The 25,941-nt window shown below is 35.8% G+C and overlaps 1 protein-coding gene across 3 annotated transcripts in view; it reads right to left on the bottom strand.

Moving 5' to 3' along the window:
* SS18 (SS18 subunit of BAF chromatin remodeling complex) overlaps window positions 1–25,941 on the bottom strand; it is a 93,915-nt gene that overhangs the window by 17,091 nt on the left and 50,883 nt on the right. For 2 of the 3 annotated variants that reach the window (XR_009345790.1, XM_059139064.1), the window contains exons 6-10: window positions 8,652–8,819; window positions 7,860–7,964; window positions 4,924–5,016; window positions 4,089–4,211; window positions 1,653–1,786 (exon numbers count right to left, since the gene is read on the bottom strand). Coding sequence is in view for 2 of the 3 variants with exons in the window: in XM_059139064.1 (XP_058995047.1) it covers window positions 1,653–1,786; window positions 4,089–4,211; window positions 4,924–5,016; window positions 7,860–7,964; window positions 8,652–8,819 (623 nt within the window). In the remaining variant the exon portion in view is untranslated. The remainder of the gene's footprint in view (window positions 1–1,652; window positions 1,787–4,088; window positions 4,212–4,923; window positions 5,017–7,859; window positions 7,965–8,651; window positions 8,820–25,941) is intronic. The other variant, XM_059139065.1, reaches the window with a different exon arrangement.

The raw sequence follows: 25,941 nt of genomic DNA, 5'->3' as shown, positions 1-25,941 counted from the left end.
GATCATGATGTCGGACTTGTGGGCTTGAGCCCTGCATCAGACTCCACGCTCAGCAGAGTCTACTGGACAGTCTCTCTCTCTCCCCCTCTGCCCCTCCCTTCACTCCAAATAAATAAATAAATAAAATCTTTTTTAAAAAGATTGCTCCACCAGCCATAAGAACCATGTCTGTTTTACTCCTTCAGGACCTAACATAGTGTCCAGCACACAAAAAATTAATAAATATTTGCTGATTGAGGGGACAAAAGATCAGAAGCTCACTTTTTAAAAAGTTAACTTGTCTAAAAAGAGCCTAAATCTTGTCCTCAGGAATTTTGCCCTGAGTCATTAGCCACGACTTATTTCATTTTTATTTATTTATCTATTAAGATTTTATTTATTTATTTGAGAGAGAGCAAGCATGAGAAGGAGGAGGGTCAGAGGGAGAAGCAGACTCCTTGCCAAGCAGGGAGCCCGATGTAAGACTCAATCCCGGGACTCCAGGATCATGACCTGAGCCAAAGGCAGCTGCCTAACCAACTGAGCCACCCAGGCGCCCCCTTATTTCACTTTTAAAATGTAAGTAAAATTTCAATCTAATTCTTTGGCTTCATATTAGGGATTTTTAAAAAATATTACTCTTTTGTCCTTACCCTTTTAGTTTAAGTCTCTTCTATCTCTTTTACCTTTACCTCTGAAATAGGAAATGTCAGGACAAGGGGCAGTAGGCTTCAGAGAGCATGGAGAGAAGAACTGCTCACGTCTCAAGTTCTAATTAGTATGGTACTGAGTTGTTCCTCAAATCAGATCGTCTACACTGGTCTTAGAAGCCTAACTTACCAAAAAAAAAAAAAAAAAAAATAACCTATTTTAAAGAACTTAAGTAGTGAGCAGAGAAGATTATCCTCACTAGAAAGTCATTAGACAATACTGAAATCAATCTAAAGAAACTGATAACTTCATAAACCATTTTCATTATAATTTAGAGTACCTATAACAAGATTCATTGCTGCACAGATTAAGTCTGAAAAGTTTACTGACAAAAAGAAGGAACTTAAGTAAATCCTAGGTTCAAGAGAACAGTCATCTTAGAATGAGATACATCTCTACATATATGAAAATAGAAGGAAAGAGAATAGGAGATAAAGATTATTAGTACTTGAGATAATGGACAGGTATATGAAAGGAGGCATCAGAGACAGGAGGTAAATAGGAATTGAGAGAGGAAGGACAACAGGGATGTGGATGAAGTGCAGTGGGGAAGCTGAAGTCAAGATGAGAGCTACAAAGAGCACTGACACAGATGGACTCCACATCTCCACAGGGCAGTAAACATGAGGGAGATCAGAGAAAACAGGGGCCTTAGGTTAGAGAATGGTGTTTGTAATACCTCCAGGAAGTCTGCCTGGGGAAAGACCAGAGGGAGAGAGAAACTATGAATGAGTATGAATGAATGCTGGTACCCAGAGATTAGGCATGTTTTACATGTTACTGTAAGTAACTACGATCAACTGTGCGAGCATTCTCTGAAAAAGACTTATAAGTAAATTTCTTTTTTGTTAACTCATATGCTATAAACAAGAGGAGGGAAAAAATGAGCCTTCAAGTCAAAAACACCCTAATGAAGAGTGAACAAACAATGGGGCAATCACACAGTTGGCCAAATAACTTACCTGGTCATATCCATAAGGCCTCTGCTGTGGCGGCTGTGGTGGTCCAGGCTGTGTTGGTCTATAACCCCCATATTGCTGACCTTGTCCTTGAGGGTAGTTAGGATACTGAGGACCTGGACCACCCTGTGAAGGACCTGCAAAATAATTAACACAAACAAAAACCCAGATAAAAACAGAACTCTCAAAAGGGTTTAGAACTAGATGTTATTACGTTTTTATATCTAAATAAAAAAGGATAGTTTGGTATCCTGATCTTCTCAAATACATTTTAAAATAAATTCCACAGGTTGTAAGAGTGAAAATATTATAATACTGTAATACTGCCACCACATACAAGATGTTTTGATTCGGTATAGCTAATAAGCTATGTGTTAGCCATCAAAAAAAATTTTTTTTAATGAGTAAAAGAGATTCAGGAGTTTTCAATGAGTAAAAGAGACTCAGGTTAATTCTATGACATTAAGAAAATTCATCTGTAGCTCCACTAGAAAGTAACCAGTATAAGCAACAGATAAAAGAAGAAGCAAGAAGCAGATTCAAATTAAAATACTGAAATAATTTTTGAATAAAGTTTGAGAATCAATGATATTTATAGCAGTATGACTCTGGAGTCACACTTGCAATCACCAAAGAATCACAAAGAATAATTTTCCATGTAAATTCTAGATTAATATTTGCAATCACCAAAAGAATGCTTTATGCTCTGCATTGGTAAACTTACTATCACAATATTTTCAAACCAAAACTAAAGAAGAGTTGAAAAGCCACAGGTTGCATGTGAAAAAACCTGATTCAAAAGTTATGTTCTGTGTACCAATCACCTTTAATACCTAACCCATAAAAATGAATGATTTCCAATTCCAGAGACGGCAAGGGACTAATCTGGCTTGCCAAACAAATATGTCTGTTTCATAAATTCCACTACTGCCTATTGTAAAGGATGCTTTTTAAAGCATAAGCTGAAAAGCTTTGACACTTTCATGTTTTCTATCATTGCCATTCAAAACCTGCCATTTAAAAAAAAAAAAAACACACACTGATGGTGGAAGAAAGTGTCACAAGAGAATATATTTCCAAGCTTAAATAAATCCCATCACTCTATTATTTACTTAATTATTATACACCCAACTATTAAAACTCTAAATTTTCTATCAGAAGAAAGTACAATAGAAGCCTATGAATAAGCAAAATGGGAACTTCATTGGGATTCTCAATTTCTATCAAAACGGCATTTAACTACTTAAACTGAAAATATTCAGTTTCATTTACTCTTTCTTCCCATTTAAAATATTTGTATCAATGAATTCACTTGAAGTAACCACACCATAATTTTTTTCCTATAACCACAATAAAATCAGAATACTCTACTTATTCAAAATACAGACATTCAATGGTCACGAAAGGAAAACTGCCATTTGAGAGCAGCAAGAAAGTCCCCTTGTAAAAACAAGAAATCCAAGGAATATTTCTAAAGTCATATCTCAAGGAACCAGAACTTATCAGTTGGGGGAAATGCCTGGCTCCCAACACCTGACTTAATTTCAATGCTTATGTTGAAGGCACAAGAGAATTTCAGCCTGATCCTGTTCTTAGATGTGCAATGATGGGTAGAGAGATGTGCCCATAGTAATCGCAGAGCTTAAACTAATGGATGAAAAGAGTAAGATATTACTGATATAAAAAAGAGACCACTGTTAGCAAGAGAAGATATCAGATTAATAAGCAGTTACTTCTCTAACATTAGAACCATATTTTCCTGTATATAAAGTAGTGACAGTAGCTTAAAATTTAAGAATAAGATCAGGTCTTTATCATTCCCCACTCCCTATCTAATGAAGTTACTGAAAGCGAGATACCCAGCTACTAGCTCTCACAGTGAATATATAATAAGAAAATATGGCCACAGTTCCCCCAAACTCTGTAATATACATAACAGCAATAAATACACCTCTATGGATGAGTATATTGCTACTGAACCAAAGAATGACAAAAGCATTTTCTTCATGCATTCCAAATACATCTCATTTGTACTAGAAAAATCAATGTTATTTTTCATAGTAACAGTCATTAGTTTTAGAAATAAATTTGCTAAGCAGATTATATAGATGTGGTTAATAATCACCCAATTCATCAGTTTTCTAAGCACATACAAAGCTGCTGGGTGGTCATGAATGCCAAAGAGGTTTAAGAATTCATTTAAGAACCCATTTTAAATCGATTACATACCTTACCTTTGGTCAATGAACCATCTCTAGTTTATGTTTCTTTTTAAATGGATTACTAGTTTATCTGAGGAAAACATTTTAAAGAAATACTCCAGTAACAGACTGAGGTAAAGAATTCTAGGAAAAATAAACATTAAATATTCACTTGAATATTTCAAAACAGCAACCATCATATTTCTTGTGACAAAAATAAACTGCACCAAGCTATTACCATAGGCCTGCTGCTGCCCTGGGTAGCCTTGCTGCCCCGGGTACTGCTGCTGCTGGGGCGGGTACCCCTGTTGGGGAGGGGGTCCCTGGTAGGCATCTTGCTGTTGGCCATACTGTGAATTTCCTACAGGATAATTGGAGAAGAGAAAGAAGAAACTGAGAAGTTCGCTTAATTAACTTTTTTACTCTAAGATGCATAGCCAACAACACAAGAACAAAATGAAATGCCATATTGATTTTTGAAAGTTAACAAAACAAAGAAAAAACTCAAACCAAACAGAAGGATTTCGGCCAAACAAACTGCAGTTAAAGCCAATTTTGCAAGGTTGAACTGCAGCATTTTCAGCGTCTCTGCCATACGAGCATTACATTTACTGGAACATCACAGTCATAAGATCATGACTATGCTAAATAAAATAAAAAAAGACAAAATTAAAGACAGCTACAAGAGCACACACTAGCTACACAAGATCAGCAAGCTGTTTCCTAAAGGCACTATACTTATATGTAAAATTATACATATGTAAACACACACAAGAAAAAAAAAAATTGAATCGATGGATTTATGTTCAAATAGAAAATTTCCACTGAGGAAAAAATTATTTGTAAATGTTTTAGTCTTTTTATTGTTGTTAGAAATGGCAAGTCACGGTTATACATTTTTAAATATTTGTAAGGAAATTATTTTGATTGTTCTGGGCTCCCTGTAACTTTCAAGACAGCCAGCAACTAATATTCTACAAGAGCTTTGCATGGGTAGAAGATGTCTTATGCAAGAATTTGCATTCCTGTAGAAGGGGATATATATGTGTATGTGTGTGAAGGTATATAGATACCTCCTTCGTAGTAATGTTGTGAGGAATCCTCATAAGGCCTATCGTAGCCTTGTTCAGGATACGACGGTTGCTGATAACCGTAATCATTATGACCTACATCAATTCGACAAGAGACAGGAAGAAACGTTAATGGCCACTGAGTGAAAACCCTAAATATATTTAAACTTTCAGATAAAATTGAAAAAAAGAAAAAGAAATGGAAATACATAAAAAATAATTTCAATTGCATTAGCCAAATATTTACCAATGTGATTGTTTTCATATTGAGATAACGTGCAAATTTCTTAAAAGCAAAAAACAGTAGTTCTAGAAACATTACACTTAGTCTTAACTGATAATCCTCACCAAGAGGGGAAAAAACTTTATCTTCAATTTTTTTAAAAGAAGAGAGATGAAAGCATTTAGGCCTTTTACATGTAAATAACTTGAATTAAATTAGGATGAACAAAGGAAACAATTATCATATTTTGTCAAACACCTGTTCTGCTGGTCGCCAATTCCACAGCATATGCTAAAACATGCAAAATATAAAAAATGTAAAAAAGCTCCATAAGTTTTTTTCCCCTGAAAGAAACTGAAATAAATTTTTCACATTCTATTTACTTGCATAAAGTATACATATCTTATAAAGCATTTTCAGATGCAATAATATTATTGCTTAATGCTGCCATTCCTAGAAGCCTTTAGAAATTATTTCTTGAGTATCAAAAACATACACTTCAAAAACTTATACTGAGTCAAGTGCTAGGGTACACCTTTAGTTTTAAGGTTCAATAAATTTTATGACTGGACTTTAATGAAAATCAATAGTTTAGTTCTTTGAATTAAGTTGCACTGAGAACACAGGAAATAACGCTTCAGATTAGCTAAAATCTAAACTAAATTTTAAAAGAATACCTAATTAAGAAGAGGAATACAGTTATGAATAAATGTTATATTCAGTGTTCTAGGATTCTAACGTACCCAAACCACCTCATAAATATCCACATTAAGGGCTGGCAAACTATGGCCTGCAATATAAATATGGCCAGCGGCCTGTTTTTTGTAAATAAAGTTTTACTGGAACACAGGCATTCCCACTCACATTTTCTCTACCTGTTTTCATGCTATGACAAGGGTTCAGTAATTGAGACCAAGACCATATGGCCTGCAAAGACTAAAATATTTACTCTCTGGCTCTTTACTGAAAAAAGTTTGCCTACTCCTAACCTACATATTTACTGGCATAAATATCTGAATGATAAGAAAATATCCAATGCCATTTAGGAAAATTGTTGTTATAAATGGAATACTCTAGGTAAATTAATATACACCAATGCAAAAATGACACCAGTTAGATTTTTAAATCCCCTGATGTAATAAATGATTTACGTAACCTTAAAGATCTGATATACACAAAAATAACATATCTATCTGCTTGAGTAGAAAGGTCATATTTGCAACAATATACACTTCACATTTCAGGAAATACTCAGGACCAAAATAACAATGTCAAATTCATTTCAATTATATAAAATCCATTTTAAAAATAAAACAATTGTTCACTTTCAGCATTTACTTTCAAACTTCCTAATACATAAAATCTGACAAACTAGATTTCACTTCTTTAAAATATCCACAGTCTACAAACATACTGAAGTTTCTCATTAAAAAAAAAATCTTAATATAATGTCTACATATGAAAGAAAAACAACAACAAAAAACTCCAACATGTTGAATAATTCAGGGCAAGAAAACGTGAGATTTAAAAAAAGACATCACTTTCCAACAAGAAATACCCATACGTATCACTATTACTAACGAATAATCATTATATGTGAAATTCTACAGATGAGTGAGTGCTCTGCCCATATTGGCAGGGCCTCTTCAGTAAAAAACCAAAGTCCTCATACCGATACAACTTTTATGCTTTATCCATTAACCAAAAAATGGCAAGCTAAATGATTTTTTAAATACAACAAATTGTATCTTCTTACTAGTCCACACTAGCTTTGAGTCGACAGTCCCAACACTTCAGCTTTTAATTTTTAGTTTGTCCAAGTTTCTCTGCCAAAGAGTTTACCTTAAATATACCAAGGGAGCTTACTAGATAAATGAAGATTTTGACAAATCCTTTCATAACAAGACAAATCGTATTGTAATCTGAACAGCTACCTCTAATTTATCACAATTTTATATGTTTAGATTATTTTTTCCTCAACAGTGTATCAAAAAATTTTCAAACATACAGAAAACCTGAAAGTTCTGTACAGTGGAAGCCCACTTTGGTTGCGTCATTACCAAGTGCAGTACACCTTTAGTGAACGCTTTTTCACAAACCACCTTCCCACCAAAAAAAAAAATCATTAAACTAAATAATTAAAATCTGTTTCCAAATGCTTTTCCTACCCTATCAACTCTATACACAGCTACATCATGGATATAATTTAGCTTCCAAAATTTTTCGGATGCAAATGCTAACGTATATAAAACACAGTTCTTTGAGAAATACTTAACATTGACTAAAATGATAAAACCTGGAAAAATACTCAAGAACCAGATGTTCTATGTATTTATACCATGAATAAAAGTAAACCAATGGGTGAATCTTATAGTATGTGAATTATCTCAATAAAGTGGTTATTAAAAAAGTAAGTAACACTTGCTTTGGTTCAAATGAACAATTCCAAACATAAAAGGATCCTTTTATAGAAGAAGGGATTCCAGTGACAGAATGTGATTCATGATGGTACTAACATGAACTATCTAAACAAAACATACTTTGAAATGGATTATAAAACTAAAGCATTGACTGGTGCTTTTGATTATTAAAGTGTTTCCTTTTAGAAGAAACGTATTGTTAGTTTCTTCACCCTCATTAAAATATTTTGAACAGCTATCTACATTAATCTTGGGCAGGGACAGAAAATGGGAAGATTAACATTAGGAGAGATTACCATCAGGGTAATATTGCTGGTTCATGCCTTCTGGAGGACCTTGTCCACCATGACTGTATTGGTCCCCATAATAGTCTTCCTGGCCTGAGTACTGCTGTGGTGGGCCTGAAAAACCACAACCAGTCAAGAGGTAAATAATTTGTTCTCTAGGTCATCAAAGGCTTTCTTTCTAATCTGATATCATAAGAGATCACTTCTCACCTGTAGATTCCCCTCCCATGCTCTGGCATTTGAGATACATTTAACTATTCTTATACACACACACAGATACACAAACACAGAGCAACACCACACATCACATTTCACAAAAATTGTTATGACCATACAAGCACTGTCTAACAAAACCATCTTAAAAAAAAAAAATACTAACTTCTTAAAAAGAAGTTCAAACTAGTACAAAATTAATTTTCTTTTTGATATTAGAGCAGTTTGGAATAAACTAGGGTTTGTTTCTGACCATATAAGTAACTTCTCAAAATTAAAATAGTATCTTCTGCTATATAGTATATAGTATATTCTGCTATATATTAGTGAGCTTTTGATATAAAATTTAATGATATAACCTTTTCCCAGAAAAGAACAGATAAAAGAAAGCTGTGTAACAGGAAGTTCCTAACCACTTCATGACCCTTTGTACCTACTATATATACTACCTTTTAGAAAAGAATATATAATCATAAAAATCAAGAAACAAAAAGCCCTGATTTTGCCTACCTGCAAAGTTTATTAAAATAAAGACTTTCAACTACTGTTATTTATATTAAGCAGGAAATCTCCCAAATGTCATCTTACCCTGCTGAGGTGGTCTATAAGGAGGAATCTGTCTCTGACCCATCATATGATTGCCTTGGTTAACTTGACCCATCATTCCCATAGGGGGCTGCTGGCCTTGATAATGCTGCCCACCTCCCTGTGGCATATTGTATTGTTGAGAAGGAGGCTGCTGATGCATCATTGGACCTGAAAACAGACAAAACATCATGCACACAATTTTTCTGCAAATAATTTTAACACCTTAAGAGAAATGCAAAAATTTTTTGTAATATAATCCCCCAAATATATAATGTATTGTAATGAAAACTGACTTCAAGTAATAAAAACAAATCTTTCATTTGAAGTTCACATGCCAAAAACAATCTGCAAACAAGGGAAAACAACTAACCCACTGTAGTGGATTTAAAAATCTCCTGGAAGAGTATTCTAGTAATTTTCCAAAAAGTGAAGTGAATACAATATATGAACATCCTGAATGTATGTATATTTTTATTATATACTACATAATATCTAGCTACACAATCCTTCTGGGAGACATAGAATTCTTAAGCTATATAAGAAAATAAACTAAAACAAAGTAAACTTCACAAAAATCACACAGCAAATCAGTGGTCAAACCAAGGGAAAGAAATCTAATTTCTGGATACCCATTTTTCCTACCTTTTTCAATGCCCACTCATTTCATTATATAATGGTTGACAGGGAAATTACACACTTATAAATACAATTACACAGGTAGAATTTCACAAACATTAATTTTAGGACAAAACTTTAAAGGGTCTTCTTTCCCTTTTCCAACTGTAAGATTTATAAGTGAAAAAAAAAAACCTTCCTGAAATCAAAGGGCTATAGTGCTTCTTAGTAAGTTCTAACACACACATCATCAAAAATAACCAGGCAGTTGGGGCGCCTGGGTGGCTCAGTGGGTTAAGCCTCTACCTTCGGCTCAGGTCATGATCCCAGGGGCCTGGGTTCGAGTCCCGCATAGGGCTCTCTGCTCAGCAGGGAGCCTGCTTCTCCTCATCTCTCTCTCTCTCTGTCTGTCTCTCTGCCTATTTGTGATCTCTCTCTCTCTCTGTCAAATAAATAAATAAAATCTTTAAAAAAAATAAAATAAAAAATAACCAGGCAGAAAAAATGTAATAAGGCAGACTCGGATATCAGAACCACAGTTTCCAAAGCAAGCAATGCTGAAGTTGCCAAACTACCACAGCTATAGTATCACGATGGCAATGGTAAAATATACTGCATGAAATAATCGACAATGGCCATAAAGTTCTGTGTTGCCATCTAACAATGTAAAGAGCTCCTCGGAGGTTCACTGGGTCAAGTTATGGTATAGCAAACTCATCATTCTACCATTAAAACCATTACTGTCTCAGAAGTATGTATAAGTCATCCCCTAGTTTACTGCTTAAATAGCTACATATTCCTTTATAGACTTATGGACAATTTAAGCACAAAAGGAATGATTAGAGGACCAAGAAAACTTTTACAGGCAAAATTACACAGATGAGCCAATAGCTCATTGTTTATTTAAATAAAAGTTAAAATAAAACATGCTCACTTTTTAAAAAAAGATTTATCTATTTAGATGAGACAATGTATGTGCATGAGCAGGAGTTGAGGGGGGTGAGGGAAAGGGGCGGAGGGAGAAGGAGAGGGAGAAGCAAACTACCTGCTGAGCAGGAAGCCAGACAAGGGGCTGGATCCCAGGACCCGGAGATCATGACCTGAGCTGAAAGCAGGGGCTTAACTGATTGAGCCACCCAGGCGTCCTTCCCTTTGCTCCTCTCTTTAAACATACTAGCAGCCTACAAAAGCAGTAACATAGCAGGAAGAATTTAATTCTTCTAATTTGAAGAACTGTGTTATCTAAAGTATTTTATCAGAGCTCTTTGTCTATTTGTCTTTTCACTCTTCTACTTCATTTTTCCTTCTAATTTTACCCTAAATACAAACCTTTTAAAGGCTACTCTAGGACTTTTCTTTCAACAAGGAAAAAAACTCTTAATAGTAGGAATAAGATGGCTCAGTGGAGAATGGAAGGGAAGAGAACCTAACACTGCCAGATACACTTTCACATTTATTTCATGTAAACCTCAACTACCAGAGATATGGATCCTAATTTTCAAGTTTTTAGCTAAGGAATGCAAAGATCAAGATAATCAATTGGGAACCAGACAAAACATAGGTTTGAAACTAGTTTAACTGAAGTTTTAAAACCAGTTGAAGGGGTGTCAGAGTGGCTCAGTCATGCACTGGACCTTTTTTTTTTTCTTCTTCTTTTTTTTCAGAGAAAGAGAGCACGGGAGCATAAGCAGGGGGAGCAGGAGGCAGGGGGAGAAGTAGGCTCTCCCCTGGGCATGGAGCTCCGCTGGGATCATGAACCGAGCCAAAGGTGGACACTTAACTGACTGAGCCACCCAGGCATCCCTAAGTGTTGGACTCCTGATCTTAGCTCAGGTCTTGATCTCAGGAGTGGAAGATGGAGCACCTGGTTGTACCAGCACTGAGTGTGGAGGCTAGTTAAGACTCTCTCTCTCGGGGCGCCTGGGTGACTCAGTGGTTTAAGCCTCTGCCTTCAGCTCAGGTCATGATCTCAGGATCCTGGGATCGAGCCCCGCGTCGGGCTCTCCGCTCAGCGCTGAGCGGAGAGCCTGCTTCCCCCCGCCCCCTCTCTGTCTGCCTCTCTGCCTACTTGTGATCTCTTGTCTATCAACTAGATAAATAAAAAATCTTTAAAAAAAAAAATGTTAAAAATGTTAAAAAAGACTCTCTCCCCAGCCCTACCATCCCAAATCATACACATACATGCACAAGTGCACTCTCTCCAAATAAATTAATTTTAAAAACCAGTTTAATTGAACTTACAAGTTTTAAGGTATATTTTGTATATAATAAAGTACTGAATACTAACATGCATAATTTAGGTTTTGCCTTGATTCTCTTCTCCAACACTGATTAAAGACCTCCCGTCTTACACAAGGTTAACTATAAAACTAATGCATATAATATGCATTGGAACCAAAATTTAAAATAAAGGAGGAAGAAAGCAATAACGTAATAGTGGGGGAAAATCCGAAAGGATACAATAACAAAAAAATTCTAAGCTTTGCTCTAAAGAAGAAAAGCAATTCTAGCTTAAGCCCTAGATAGAAAAGACCATGCCACTTGTGCTTTATCTTCTGGGACTGTCAGCAGTTTCAATCCCAAAGAGCTCAATTACCATCCTTCTTTTATTCTCTGTCACTTCCCTCCCTCTGAGGATCCTCAACATCAGTCAGGATCAAACCTAAAACCACAGAGAATGGAGAAGGATAGCATTGCTAACACATGATGCTTTTCATCTTTTTCCTTGAAGTCTTACACCTTAAAAAAAAAAAAAAATTACGACTCAACTCTGATTGTTTAAGAATATTATTATTTTCCTTAAGACAATGAAATATGCTATACTGGCAAATGTCTACTATCCCTTGAGACACTAACAGGAATGAGAGCCGAATCTCAAAATAAGTTCTATAGCCAAATAAGCTAAATCCCAAACTAAGTTCTAAAAGTATATACTACGGACGGATGGAAGACTACAAAATGAGTCCATTATAACCATTTTCATAAGCAAGAACATTAAGACATTACTGTACAGCTTAAAAGTTATTCTTCATCTTTTACATAAATCATTTTGATGCTAAGATGCACCACAAAGTGTGATGATATATACACTAAGATCCTAATGCCTTAATTGTCAACATTTTATGGAAGTGTTTTAAGAGGACATGTAACAAATGTTCATCACATTATTTCTTTCCGTTTTGAGTTTTATACCTAACAGATATTCTATGGAAATAATACCTTGTATCTTAAACATATGTAAAATATTCCCCAAATCACCATGTTTTTTATTATTGGAATTCTTTGCTCCAGTGAGATGGTTAATACTTAATTGTATCTTAAGTTACTGGTCACAAAAAGAGTATTTTGAGACTCAACTAAAAAGATAACATTAAGTTTAAATTAATCTGTGAAAAATTTAGGGTTATAGTCTTCTTTTAAAATTCTGTATACATAAATACACACATACATATTCACATCTTCAAATGCAAGCCAATACACTAAAGCTCTATAAATCGTATCATTAATCTACAAATTATTTTAAATAAAGGTTAAAAATGACAGCTAACAGTTAATGAGAACTTAGTATAGGCCAGGTACTAACTAAGAGCTTTCTATCTACTATTTATTCTCCCAAATCCTATGAAACAGGTAATACTAAAACTTTACAGGTAAGAAAATTTAATTTAAGGTTTATAAACATCAAGAATCTTACCTAGAGTTGCACAGCTAGTAAATGATGACAACTTTACAGTCATAATCTTAACCACTATGTGTATCTCCTCTCTGAAGTCAAATCCTACCTCTCCCATGTAATATCTTCCAGGATAACAGTTCTATGTAACATTACCTACAATATACTATCAATAATATATACATATATGTGTGTGTATATATACACACACTATTATAGCGATAACAATGCTACTATACAAAAATATAGTATATAATACATACTAACATAATATAAAAATCCTAAAATGCAAGAAATTTCATCATCCCATCTTTATCTATAAGAATTAGACTACGAAACTGCCTAATACCCTCCAAGCCTAATTTCCAATTCATATTTCACCACCTAGTCTCATTTTACTACTGTTCCTTAAAATTTTAATCTCAAACTAAAGCATCAGGCTCCCTGGTTGGTGGGAAGTCTGCTTCTCCTTTCCCCACTCCCCTGCTTGTGTTCCCTCTCTTGCTGTCTCCCTCTCTGTCAAATAAATAAATAAAATCTTTTTTAAAAAATTCATTTAAGTATTAAGAAGTAATAGAACATACTAATACCAATAGCTTTTGTTGTTGTTTCTTTAGTAACACAAACTATATTTATATATAGTTTCTTACACTAACCATTTCTTAAAGCTGTGATTTTCAGCCTTGCGTGATTCTGTTCCCAGGAGACATTTTAGCCAAGTCTAGAGACATTTTTGGTGGTCACAACTGGTATGAGTGGTGATGCTACTGCCACCTAGTGGGTTCCAGGCAGATACACTGTTAAATACTGCACAAGGCTCAGGCCAGGCCCCCACAATAAATTATGCAGTTCAAAATGTCAACAGTGTTGAGTCAAGAAATCCTGGAGTCTCAAGAGCATAATTTTAAATCATAGGCATCTCTACAAACTAGTCTGAGAATGAGATTATATATTTAGTTTTCTGGTGACTGAAAATTAGAAAAGGGATATACTGTTGCTTAATAAATTCTGAAAAATAAAAGATTGAGCACTTCCTTAGAGTGAGGCTTCTTACATAGTTTCAACTATAATGAGTAGTAAAATTAACTTAAAAACAAAGTCACTGCTAAATATCTATTGTAGCTGACCAAAAGGAACTCCAAAAGCCCAAGTAGAAAGCCATGGAGATGGGATACATTAGAACACATGGCTTAGTGTCACTATGCAAGAAAGCTGGAAGAGATTGTCCTGCCCATAATAATCCTGAGGGAATGGAAATTATATAAGCATGACTTAGAATATCTGTTAAAATTTAATTTCTAAAATTTTCCTGTAGAGATTCTGGTTTAGCAGGTATGGGATGGGGTACACAAACCTTTTTTAACAACTACCCCCAAATGATTCTGATCCACACAGTATCAGGACTACACACTGAAATAGAGTTCTAAGAGAAAGAAAAACCAATCATCCACTTTTATCATAAAAGAAGGTACATTATGGTTCATATAAAATGTTTACGTTGGAATAGGTCTACATCCCATAGGGTACTTAAGATGTTAGCTATAAAATAAATCCTAAGGGTTTGTGTTATAAATGTATCGAAACTCATCAAATGATATATTTAAGATCTACTCACTTCATTGTATGTAAATGTTACCTAAAGAAAAAAAAATTTTATTTTTTTAAAGATTTTATTGATTTATTTGATAGAGATCACAAGTAGGCAGAGAGGCAGGCAGAGAGAGAGGGGGAAAGCAGGCTCCCTGCTGAGCAGAAGCCCGATGTGGGGCTCCATCCCAGAACCCCAGGATCACAACCCGAGCTGAAGGCAGAGGCTTTAACCTACTGAGCCACCCAGGTGCCCCCCCAAAAATATTTTAAAAAATAAAATTTTAAAATGTTAAGCCCTAATGACAGGCAGACTAAGGTGCTAATGGGTAAAGTATACTAATATCTACAAATTACTCTGAGATGCATTTTGAAAAATATGATGCATTGATGGATTAGTAAATGGAAAGATTTTTTTTAAAAATTTTTTAAAAGATTTTATTTACTTATTTGATAGAGAGAGCAAGCACACACAAGCAGGGAAAGTGGCAGGCAGAGGGAGAGAAGCAGGATCCCCTGAGCAAGAAGCCCAACGGGGGGCTCAATCACAGGACCCTGTTATCATGACCTGAGCTGAGGGCAAACTTTTAACGGACTGAACCACTCCGGTGTCCCCCAGACAGAAAATAGACAAATCCAGTAAAACACTAACTGTAGAACAAAGGTGGCAACCATACAGGTACAATTCTTCAAGTTTCCTGCATGCTTGAATTTTACATAATAAAGTATTGGGAGAAAATTTAAAAATTAATCCTAGAAGTATAAAGAATTCTCAAAACTCAACAGTAAAAAAACCAAACAATCCAACTAGAAAATGGAAAGACAAGAAGAGACATTTCACTGAAGAGGATATACAGATGGCAAATAAGCACACAAAAAGATGTTCAGCATCAGTAGCCATTAGGGAAATGCAAATTAAGACCACAGTGACTTATCACTATACATTTAGAACAGCTAAAATTAAACAAAGTATATTGACAATACCAAATGTTGACAAGGATCTGAAGAAAGCAGATCTCTCATACATTGCTGGTGAGAACGTAAAATGGTACATAAACTTTAGTAATCTGTTTGGCCCCTCCAAACAATAAATCTTTAAAAAAAAAAAGCATCATAATGAAATTGAGTTTATAATCTATTGAAGAAATTCATCTGAATTTTGTCCCCTAAGCCCAAAAGGTTTTTGTAAAACTGATGATCATCTGTTTTATCTGACAGTAACTGACAGTTTTCTTTGGCTCATTCCTGGAATGACAGTTGACAGATGACAAAGCATAGAGAAGAATGCTAGTTTTCTAATTTGTTATGGCATGAGGAAATCTAGCTAATGTATCAGTCAACAAATAGGACAGATACAGTAGGGAACAAGACACAGTTCCTGACTTCATAGAACTTAGAGTCTAGGGAAAAATAATTAAATGGGTATTATAAATAATTATGTAATTACAAGTACTCAAACCTCTGCTACAAAGACCCTAAGTACTGCCTACTTACTATACTTAAGGACTGCAGTTTGTCTGCAGAGTAACTTAAAACTTACAGAGTAAGATTGGAAGTGATTTTTATTTTAGGCTTTATTCTTTTCAGTATTTTCCAGGTATTTCATATTAATTATTAGTTATTTTTATAACCAGAAAACTGTCATCATTGGGGAAGGTAAACCTTGAAAAATTCATCTAATATGGCAATGATCAAATTATAATCAAAATATCTAACCTGAACTGTAACATAATGACTGTGTAAACCTAAAACTGTAACTAAAAGAAACCTGCAGTATTAGCAATATTACATAGATTTGGCAACTTTAACAGTGAAGAGAAAGGAGTATACACACAATTCTCAGATATTCAAATCCACTAGAAACCAAGCATGATATTTCCATGGAATATAATATTTGAAATAATTTCTTCATTTGTAAATTTTCTGTGCTATATTTGAAAGGCGAAAAATAGTATTATAGTGTTTTTTTCATATTGAAGTTTTACTGTATTGATTAAATTAGAACTCCTGAACCTGAGTGGGGGCTTTGGATCATGCCCAGAAGGACTACACATTAGAGACTAAGATTAGTAACTTGGACAATCAATCAGATCTCCATAATGGAGTGCCAATGTAAAGGCTGAATACTGAGGCTCAAGTGAACTTCCCTGGCTGATCATCACACGCTGGGACCAGGAGAGCATCCTGACTCCCATGAAGAGACAAACCACTTCTGGTACCTCTTCTGGACTTTTCTCTGTGCACTTCTTCCCTTAGTTGATGTATCCTTTCACTGTAATAAATCGTAACTGTGAGTATAACAGTTTTCCGTGAGTTCTGTGAGCCTTTCCAATAAATTACTGATCCTGAGGGCGCTTTTGGGAACCTTAGAACTTGCAATTGGTGTCAGAAGTGAGGCCAATCTTAGGAACCATTCCCTGCAACTTTGCAGTTGGCTGAATTCTAGGAGCTAGCATTTTTTTTCGACAGCTTGGCCAACTGTCATTTTCCTTTCTAAACATGGATCAGATTCCAGCATTTTATCCTTTGTACTTTCAATGTTATGAAATGTCTCCAAGAATTTCCATATGAAGTATTTTGCTGGTCTTTCTCTGGGACATCTTCATTCTTTTCATCACAACCAGTTTTCTCATGATATGTCAGTGAGTTCACCTTCATAAGCACCTGCAGAGCACATCTAGGGTCTCTCAAACGGCAGCAGTGTCAACATCCCCCTGTCAGCAATTTCTTCTCTAACTCTATTTACGAAGGATTTGGATTTTATTTCCAGCAGTATTACTTCTCATTTCCCTGCTACACTTTTATCTTTTGTAAAGTATCACATAGGTTTATAAGTGGGAGCCAAGGAAGCAACACAATTACGTACTCTGCCCTGTGTGCATAAATGATAGATACACAGTGGCCAATCACTGACAATATCTAAAAGTGACATGAATAGTCACTGATGACGACAATCATCTGTTATTCATGCAGTGACTTGTAAACTGAAGAGAGAGAAGCTAAGTTTGTACTTCACGTAAGGACTCACAGTTCATATACCATAACCAAATTTCATAAAATTTGTACCATGTCCTTAGGGAAACGGTGTCATTTAGATAAACTGTGGTAACTGAAATTCATGCATACCAAGACTATACAAATGAGGCCTGCCTATATTACCATGGGATGTGTCTTCTTACCCATGGAATGAAGATAGTAAGAGTACTCCTACTCAAAGATGTTGTGAGGATTAAACGAAAGACAACACATACTTTATCACAGTACCTGGCACTCACTAAATATTAATTCATATTTCTGATATGCACCCTCAACAACAACGTATTGCTACTTGTGTTATACTTGTAATATGATTGTGTTAACCAAAATCAAATCAGTTCCTTTACTGTAAGACTTTTTAGGTATTTTAATACACCAGTAAGCATGCTGAGTCCTCCGAAGTATTTTATCAATAATTATTATGTTAAGTCTATCTGGACCATAATTTAACAAATGTTGAATGAAAGGCCTGACATAATTAATAACGAACTATCCTCTTCCACGGAAGTAACGTTACCATTTCAGAATCCTACGAGTAGGAATGAGCTATTCTAAAAAGTTAAATTCCTATTCTCCTAAAACTTAAAAATGTTTTCACATATATGAAATAAAAGACAGCCTTAATCCAAAAGAACTCCTTCAAATTTATAATAAACAAACCACAGAAAACAGAACACAAGCAAGCAATTCACAGGAAAAAATGCAAATGACTAATGCTATGGTCTGAATATCTGTGTCTCTCAGACATTTTAAGTATTTATATATTTTACTAGCAATTTCATTTCCAAAATTTATTCTACAAGATTCTTGTGTAAGTACTCCAATATATATACAAAAATGTTTGTCCCACAGCTATATACAAAAGAATTAAACTTGATCATTCTCTTATAACACACACAAAGACAAACTCAAAATGGATCAAAGACCTCAATGTGAGACAGGAATCCATCAGAATCCTAGAGGAGAATACAGGCAATAACCTCTTCGACATCAGCCATAGCAACTTCTTTCAAGACATGTCTCCAAGGCAAGGGAAACAAAAGCAAAAACGAACTTTGGGACTTCACAAAGATAAAAAGCTTTTGCACAGCAAAGGAAACAGTCAACAAAACCAAGAGACAACCCTCAGAATGGGAGAAGATATTTGCAAATGACACCACAGATAAAGGGCTGGTATTCAAGATCGAAAAAGAACTTCTCAAACTGAATACCCCCAAAAAAATAATCAAGTCAAAAAATGGGAAGAACTTGTGAACACTTTTCAAAAGAGACATACAAATGGCTAAAAGACACATAGAAAACTGTTCACTATCATTAGCCATCAGGGAAATGCAAATCAAAACCACACTGAGATACCACCTTACACCAGTTAGAACGTCAAAAATTGACAAGGCAAGAAATAAGAAGGGTTGAAGAGGTTGTGGAGAAAGGGGAACCCTCCTACACCTTTGGGAATGGAAGTTGGTGCAGCCACTTTGGAAAACAGTGTGGAGGTTCCTCCAAAAAATTAAAAACAGAGCTACCGTATGACCCAGCAATTGCTCCTACTGGGTATTTTCCACAGATGTAGTGGAAAAAATTTGTATTTCCACTACAGATGTAGTGAAAAGAAAGGGCCACATGCACTCCAATTTTCATAGCAGCAATGTCCACAATAGCCAAACTATATAAAAAGCCAAGGTGCCTTTCAACAGACGAATGAGTAAGGAAGATGTGGTCCATATACACAATGGAATACTAGTCAGCCATCTGAAATGATGAATACCCAATTTTCCCATCAACAAGGATGGGACTGGAGGAGATTATGCTGAGTGAAATAAGTCAAGCAGAAAAAGTCAATTATCATATGGGTTCACTTATTTGTGGAACATAAGGAATAACTTCGAAAACATTAGGAGAAGGAAGGGAAAAATGAAAGGGATGGTTATGGAACACTGGGTGGTATACACAAACAATGAATCATGGAGCACTACATCAAAAACTAAAGATCAGGGGAGGAGTCAAGATGGCGAAGTAGCAGGCTGAGACTACTTTAGCTAGCAAGAGATCAGCTAGATAGCTTATCTAAAGATTGCAAACACTTGCATATCCATCGACAGATTGAAGAGAAGAACAGCAATTCTAGAAACAGAAAAACAACCACTTTCTGAAAGGTAGGACTGGCGGAGAAGTGAATCCAAAGCGACGGGAATATAGACCCCAGGGGGAGGGGCCAACTCCCGGCAAGGGGCGGAGCAACGGAGCACAAAATCAGGACTTTTAAAAGTCTGTTCCGCTGAGGGACATCACTGCAGAGCCTAAACCGGGGCGAAGCCCACGCGGGGTCAGTGTGGCCTCAGGTCCTGCAGGGTCACAGAAGGATCGGGGGTGTCTGAGTGTCGCAGAGCTTGCGGGTATTGGAATGGGAAAACCGGCTACAGAGACAGAGCCGACAGTGAGATCACAGCTCGGAGTTACTTTTAACGGGTCGAAGGCTCGGTGAGCTCGGAGCGCGGCCAGAGGTCAGGCATACAGGAGTAACTGGGCGCTGTTCTCTGAGGGCGCACTGAGGAGTGGGGCCCCGGGCTCTCGGACGGCTGGAGACCAGGAGGCCGCCATTTGTATTCCCATCCTCCGGAACTCTACAGAAAGCGTTCAGGGAACAAAAGCTCCTGAAAGCAAACCCGAGCAGATTACTCAGCCCCTGTTAAGGGCGGTGCAATTCCGCCTGGGGCAAAGACACTTGAGAATCACTACGCCAGGCTCCTCCCCCAGAAGAACAATAAGAAATCCAGCCAAGACCAAGTTCACCTACCAAAAAGTGCGGTTTCAATACCAAGGAGAGCAGCAGAATTCCAGAGGAGGAGAAAGCAAAGCACGGAACTCATGGCTTTCTCCCTGTGATTTTTTAGTCTTGCAGTTAATTTAATTTTTTTCTTTTTCATTTTTTTTTCTATTCTTCTGCTAATTTTTTTTAACTTTTACCCTATTCTTTTTTAACGTTTTTTTAACTAGTTTATCTAATATAAATATTTTTTCATTTTTATACTTTTCTTTATTTGTTTTCTTTTTCTAATTCTTTTTTTTTTCTTTCTTTCTATTTGAACCTCTTTTTATCCCCTTTCTCCCCATTCATGATTTGGGATCTCTTCTGATTTGGTTAAAGCATATTTTCCTGGGGTTGTTGCCGCCCTTTTAGTATTTTACTTGCGCCTTTATATACTCTTATCTGGACAAAATGACAAGGTGGAAAAATTCACCACCAAAAAAAGAACAAGAGGCAGTACTGAAGGCTAGGGACCTAATCAATACAGACATTGGTAATATGTCAGATCTAGAGTTCAGAATGACAATTCTCAAGGTTCTAGCCGGGCTCGAAAAAGGCATGGAAGATATTAGAGAAACCCTCTCAGGAGATATAAAAGCCCTTTCTGGAGAAATAAAAGAACTAAAATCTAACCAAGTTGAAATCAAAAAAGCTATTAATGAGGTACAATCAAAAATGGAGGCTCTCACTGCTAGGATAAATGAGGCAAAAGAAAGAATTAGCGATATAGAAGACCAAATGACAGAGAATAAAGAAGCTGAGCAAAAAAGGGACAAACAGCTACTGGACCACGAGGGGAGAATTCGAGAGATAAGTGACACCATAAGACGAAACAACATGAGAATAATTGCAATTCCAGAAGAAGAAGAGAGAGGGGAGCAGAAGATATACTGGAGAGAATTATTGGGGAGAATTTCCCCAATATGGCAAAGGGAATGAGCATAAAAATTCAGGAGGTTCAGAGAACGCCCCTCAAAATCAATAAGAATAGGCCCTCACCCCGCCACCTAATAGTAAAATTTACAAGTCTTAGTGACAAAGAGAAAATCCTGAAAGCAGCCCGGGAAAAGAAGTCTGTAACATACAATGGTAAAAATATTAGATTGGCAGCTGACTTATCCACAGAGACCTGGCAGGCCAGAAAGAGCTGGCATGATATTTTCAGAGCACGAAATGAGAAAAACTTGCAGCCAAGAATTCTATATCCAGCTAGGCTATCATTGAAAATAGAAGGAGAGATTAAAAGCTTCCAGGACAAACAAAAACTGAAAGAATTTGCAAACACCAAACCAGCTCTACAGGAAATATTGAAAGGGGTCCTCTAAGCAAAAAGAGAGCCTACAAGTGGTAGATCAGAAAGGAACAGAGACAATATACAGTAACAGTCACCTTACAGGCAATCAATGGCACTAAATTCATATCTCTCAATAGTTACCCTGAATGTTAATGGGCTAAATGCCCCAATCAAAAGACACAGGGTATCAGAATGGATAAAGAAACAAAACCCATCTATATGTTGCCTCCAAGAAACTCATTTTAAGCCCAAAGACACCTCCAGATTTAAAGTGAGGGGATGGAAAAGAATTTACCATGCTAATGGACATCAGAAGACAGCAGGAGTGGCAATCCTTATATCAGATCAATTAGATTTTAAGCCAAAGACTATAATAAGAGATGAAGAAGGACACTATATCATACTCAAAGGGTGTGTCAAACAAGAAGATCTAACAATTTTAAATATCTATGCCCGCAACGTGGGAGCAGCTAACTATATAAACCAATTAATAACAAAATCAAAGAAACACATCAACAATAAGGGGACTTTAACACTACCCTCACTGAAATGGACAGATCATTCAAGCAAAAGATCAACAAGGAAATAAAGGCCTTAAATGACACACTGGACCAGATGGACATCACAGATATATTCAGAACATTTCATCCCAAAGCAACAGAATACACATTCTTCTCTAGTGCACATGGAACATTCTCCAGAATAGATCACATCCTCGGTCCTAAATCAGGACTCAACCTGTATCAAAAGACTGGGATCATTCCCTGCATATTTTCAGACCACAATGCTCTGAAGCTAGAACTCAATCACAAGAGGAAGTTTGGAAAGAACCCAAATACATGGAGACTAAACAGCATCCTTCTAAAGAATGAATGGGTCAACCGGGAAATTAAAGAAGAATTGAAAAAAATCATGGAAACAAATGATAATGAAAATACAACGGTTCAAAATCCGTGGGACACAACAAAGGCAGTCCTGACAGGAAAATATATAGCGGTACAAGCCTTTCTCAAGAAACAAGAAAGGTCTCAGGTACACAACCTAACCCTACACCTAAAGGAGCTGGAGAAAGAACAAGAAAGAAACCCTAAGCCCAGCAGGAGAAGAGAAATCATAAAGATCAGAGCAGAAATCAATGAAATAGAAACCAAAAAAACAATAGAACAAATCAACGAAACTAGGAGTTGGTTCTTTGAAAGAATTAATAAAATTGATAAACCCCTGGCCAGACTTACCAAAAAGAAAAGAGAAAGGACCCAAATAAATAAAATCATGAATGAAAGAGGAGAGATCACAACTAACACCAAAGAAATACAAACTATTATAAGAACATACTATGAGCAACTCTACGCGAACAAATTTAACAATCTGGAAGAAATGGATGCATTCCTAGAAACATATAAACTACCACAACTGAACCAGGAAGAAATAGAAAGCCTGAACAGACCCATAACCGGTAAGGAGATTGAAACAGTCATTAAAAATCTCCAAACAAACAAAAGCGCAGGGCCAGACGGCTTCCCGGGGGAATTCTACCAAACATTTAAAGAAGAACTAAACCTAACCCTAACCCGAATGTTTATAGCAGCAATGTCCACAATAGCCAAACTATGGAAAGAATCTAGATGTCCATCAACAGATAAATGGATCAAGAAGATGTGGTATATATACACAATGGAATACTATGCAGCCATCAAAAGAAATGAAATCTTGCCATTTGCGACAACATGGATGGAACTAGAGCGTATCATGCTTAGTGAAATAAGTCAAGCAGAGAAAGACAACTATCATATGATCTCCCTGATATGAGGAAGTGGTGATGCAACATGGGGGCTTAAGTGGATAGGAGAAGAATCAATGAAACAAGATGGGATTGGGAGGGAGACAAACCATAAGTGACTCTTAATCTCACAAAACAAACTGAGGGTTGCTGGGGGGAGGGGGGTTGGGAGAAGGGGGGTGGGGATATGGACATTGGGGAGGGTATGTGCTATGGTGAGTGCTGTGAAGTGTGTAAACCTGGTGATTCACAGACCTGTACCCCTGGGGATAAAAATATATGTTTATAAAAAATAAAAAATAAAAATTAATTAATTAATTAATTAAAAAAAAAAAACAACTAAAGATCACTGTATGGGGAAAAACATAACATAAAAAAAAGTCTGTCCCAGAAGTAGTTGTATTAATAAAAGACTAGAAGCATTATCAAAAGGGGATATATATATAGTTTTGTTAAATAAATTATGCTAGATCCATATAATGAAGGCTATTTTTAAAATGAGGTAGATCCATTAATATTGAAAACAAAGAGGCACAAGGAAATACACTACTACAACATACATACACAAGTAAGTGGTAGGCTTTTCTCAAGCACATCTACTTGGTACAGCTACTACCAGACAATAATCCAATCTGCCCTTGGCTCAGGTCATGATCCCAGGGTCCTGGAATCCAGCCCCGCATTGGGCTCTCTGCTCCGCAGGGAGCCTGCTTCCCCGCCCCACCCCCCTCAATACCCGCCTGCCTCTCTGCTTACTTGTGATCTCTCTCACTCTCTCTGTCAAATAAATAAATGAAATCTTAAAAAAAAAAATTCACTGTATAATAAGATGATAAATGTAACACTCCTGGCTATGATGATATATACTTGTTGCCCTTCGTATTTTTTTGCCCTCCTTATTTACATAATAAATGTACTGAAAGAAAAAGTTCCCTTATCAAGCCTCCAGATCAGACCATTATCGTTTGCAACGTATTACCTAAATGAATCAGGACTTTCTTAATACTACTCAAATAAAACTAAAACCAGAAACAAAGTTGATGTGCTTAAAAGAGAACAAATGACAAACTATCTCAAACTTTGTTATTTAAAAAAGCGTTTTTTATTCTGACCAAATAATTTCATATGAATTATGCAAACAATTACTGAATTAGGGTTTTAAGCTGCATCGTTTCACTTAACCTTACTTAATGATTAAGTAATTTACTCAAAGGTCTCACATACAATAATCTACAGGGCCAAGATCTGGAACCAAGTCTGAAGAATTATACACATTGAACTTGTGAAATACATGTTTTAACACAAATACAGTAATTTGTGAAAACTCCTTATGTTTGAATATGTAATTAGTAAAATGTTATTAAATGAGAAAAGCTATAATCTTTAATGCCTAGGAATAAAAAATAGGCTTATTCTATCAAATGTGAATATTGGTCATTTTCAGAAAGCTTTGCTATTTTAATTTGACTTTTAATACTCTAATGAATATTCTGTTGCTTATTAAAGAAATATATTAAGTTACGAACTCTGTCTTTCCAGATTACTACATGATATTTTAGTTTAATTCCTATTCACTGAAGAAACATATTTTTGTATGCTTACCATCAGACATTGTTTTAGGCACTAGAACAAAAGTGTGAACAGTAAACTTCCTCCTTTCTTGGGGGGGTAATTCTAATGAATTCAAGTATTTGAATTCTAGTGAAGTTTATACTGTACATAGGAGTAAGCAGATCCAATTATGTAAGACAATGGTGATTCATTTTTAATAGCCCTGAAGTTTTACCTAAATAACAGGAAAGCGTATGTTGGATTGACCATTTACAAGATTTTGCCAACAGTATAAGAAATAAGTTAAAAACTTCCTAAACTGGGGTGCTTGGGTGGCTCAGTGGGTTAAGCCGCTGCCTTTGGCTCAGGTCATGATCTCAGAGTCCTGGGATCGAGTCCCGCATCGGGCTCTCTGCTCAGCGGAGAGCCTGCTTCCCTCTCTCTCTCTCTGCCTGCCTCTCCATCTACTTGTGATTTCTCTGTCAAATAAATAAATAAAATCTTTAAAAAATAAATAAATTAAATAAATAAATAAATAAATAATATTTCTATCTTCTCAAGTCATAGACACATATAAACCAACAAATCAACTAGAAGTGGGCACCAATTACAATACCATTGTCATATATGCATTTTTTAAGCTCAAAAAAAAGTAACTGTTGAAATTTTTTTAAATGATCATGAACACAGTAATATATAATTAACAAATTTAAGGGGTCAACTTTTTGTGCAGCTTTTGAAAAGATATATTTTGTGTGGTAGGTCTGCAAGTTTTTGTTATAATAGTCTTTACACCGATTTGGTTTAATTTTTCAGTAAAACTCAAAAGCTAAAAACAACTTTTAAAGAACTATAAAGCTAAAAAGAGTCCACAATTTCATTCCTAGAAATGATACTTGTATTTTTTTTTAAGATTTTTTATAATTTATTTATTTGACAGACAGAGAT

This window comes from Mustela lutreola, chromosome 11 (assembly GCF_030435805.1).
Source record: "Mustela lutreola isolate mMusLut2 chromosome 11, mMusLut2.pri, whole genome shotgun sequence".
Taxonomy (NCBI): Eukaryota; Metazoa; Chordata; class Mammalia; order Carnivora; family Mustelidae; genus Mustela; species Mustela lutreola.
Note: the sequence above shows the minus strand (reverse complement) of the source record. Positions and strands in the feature narration are given on the sequence as shown.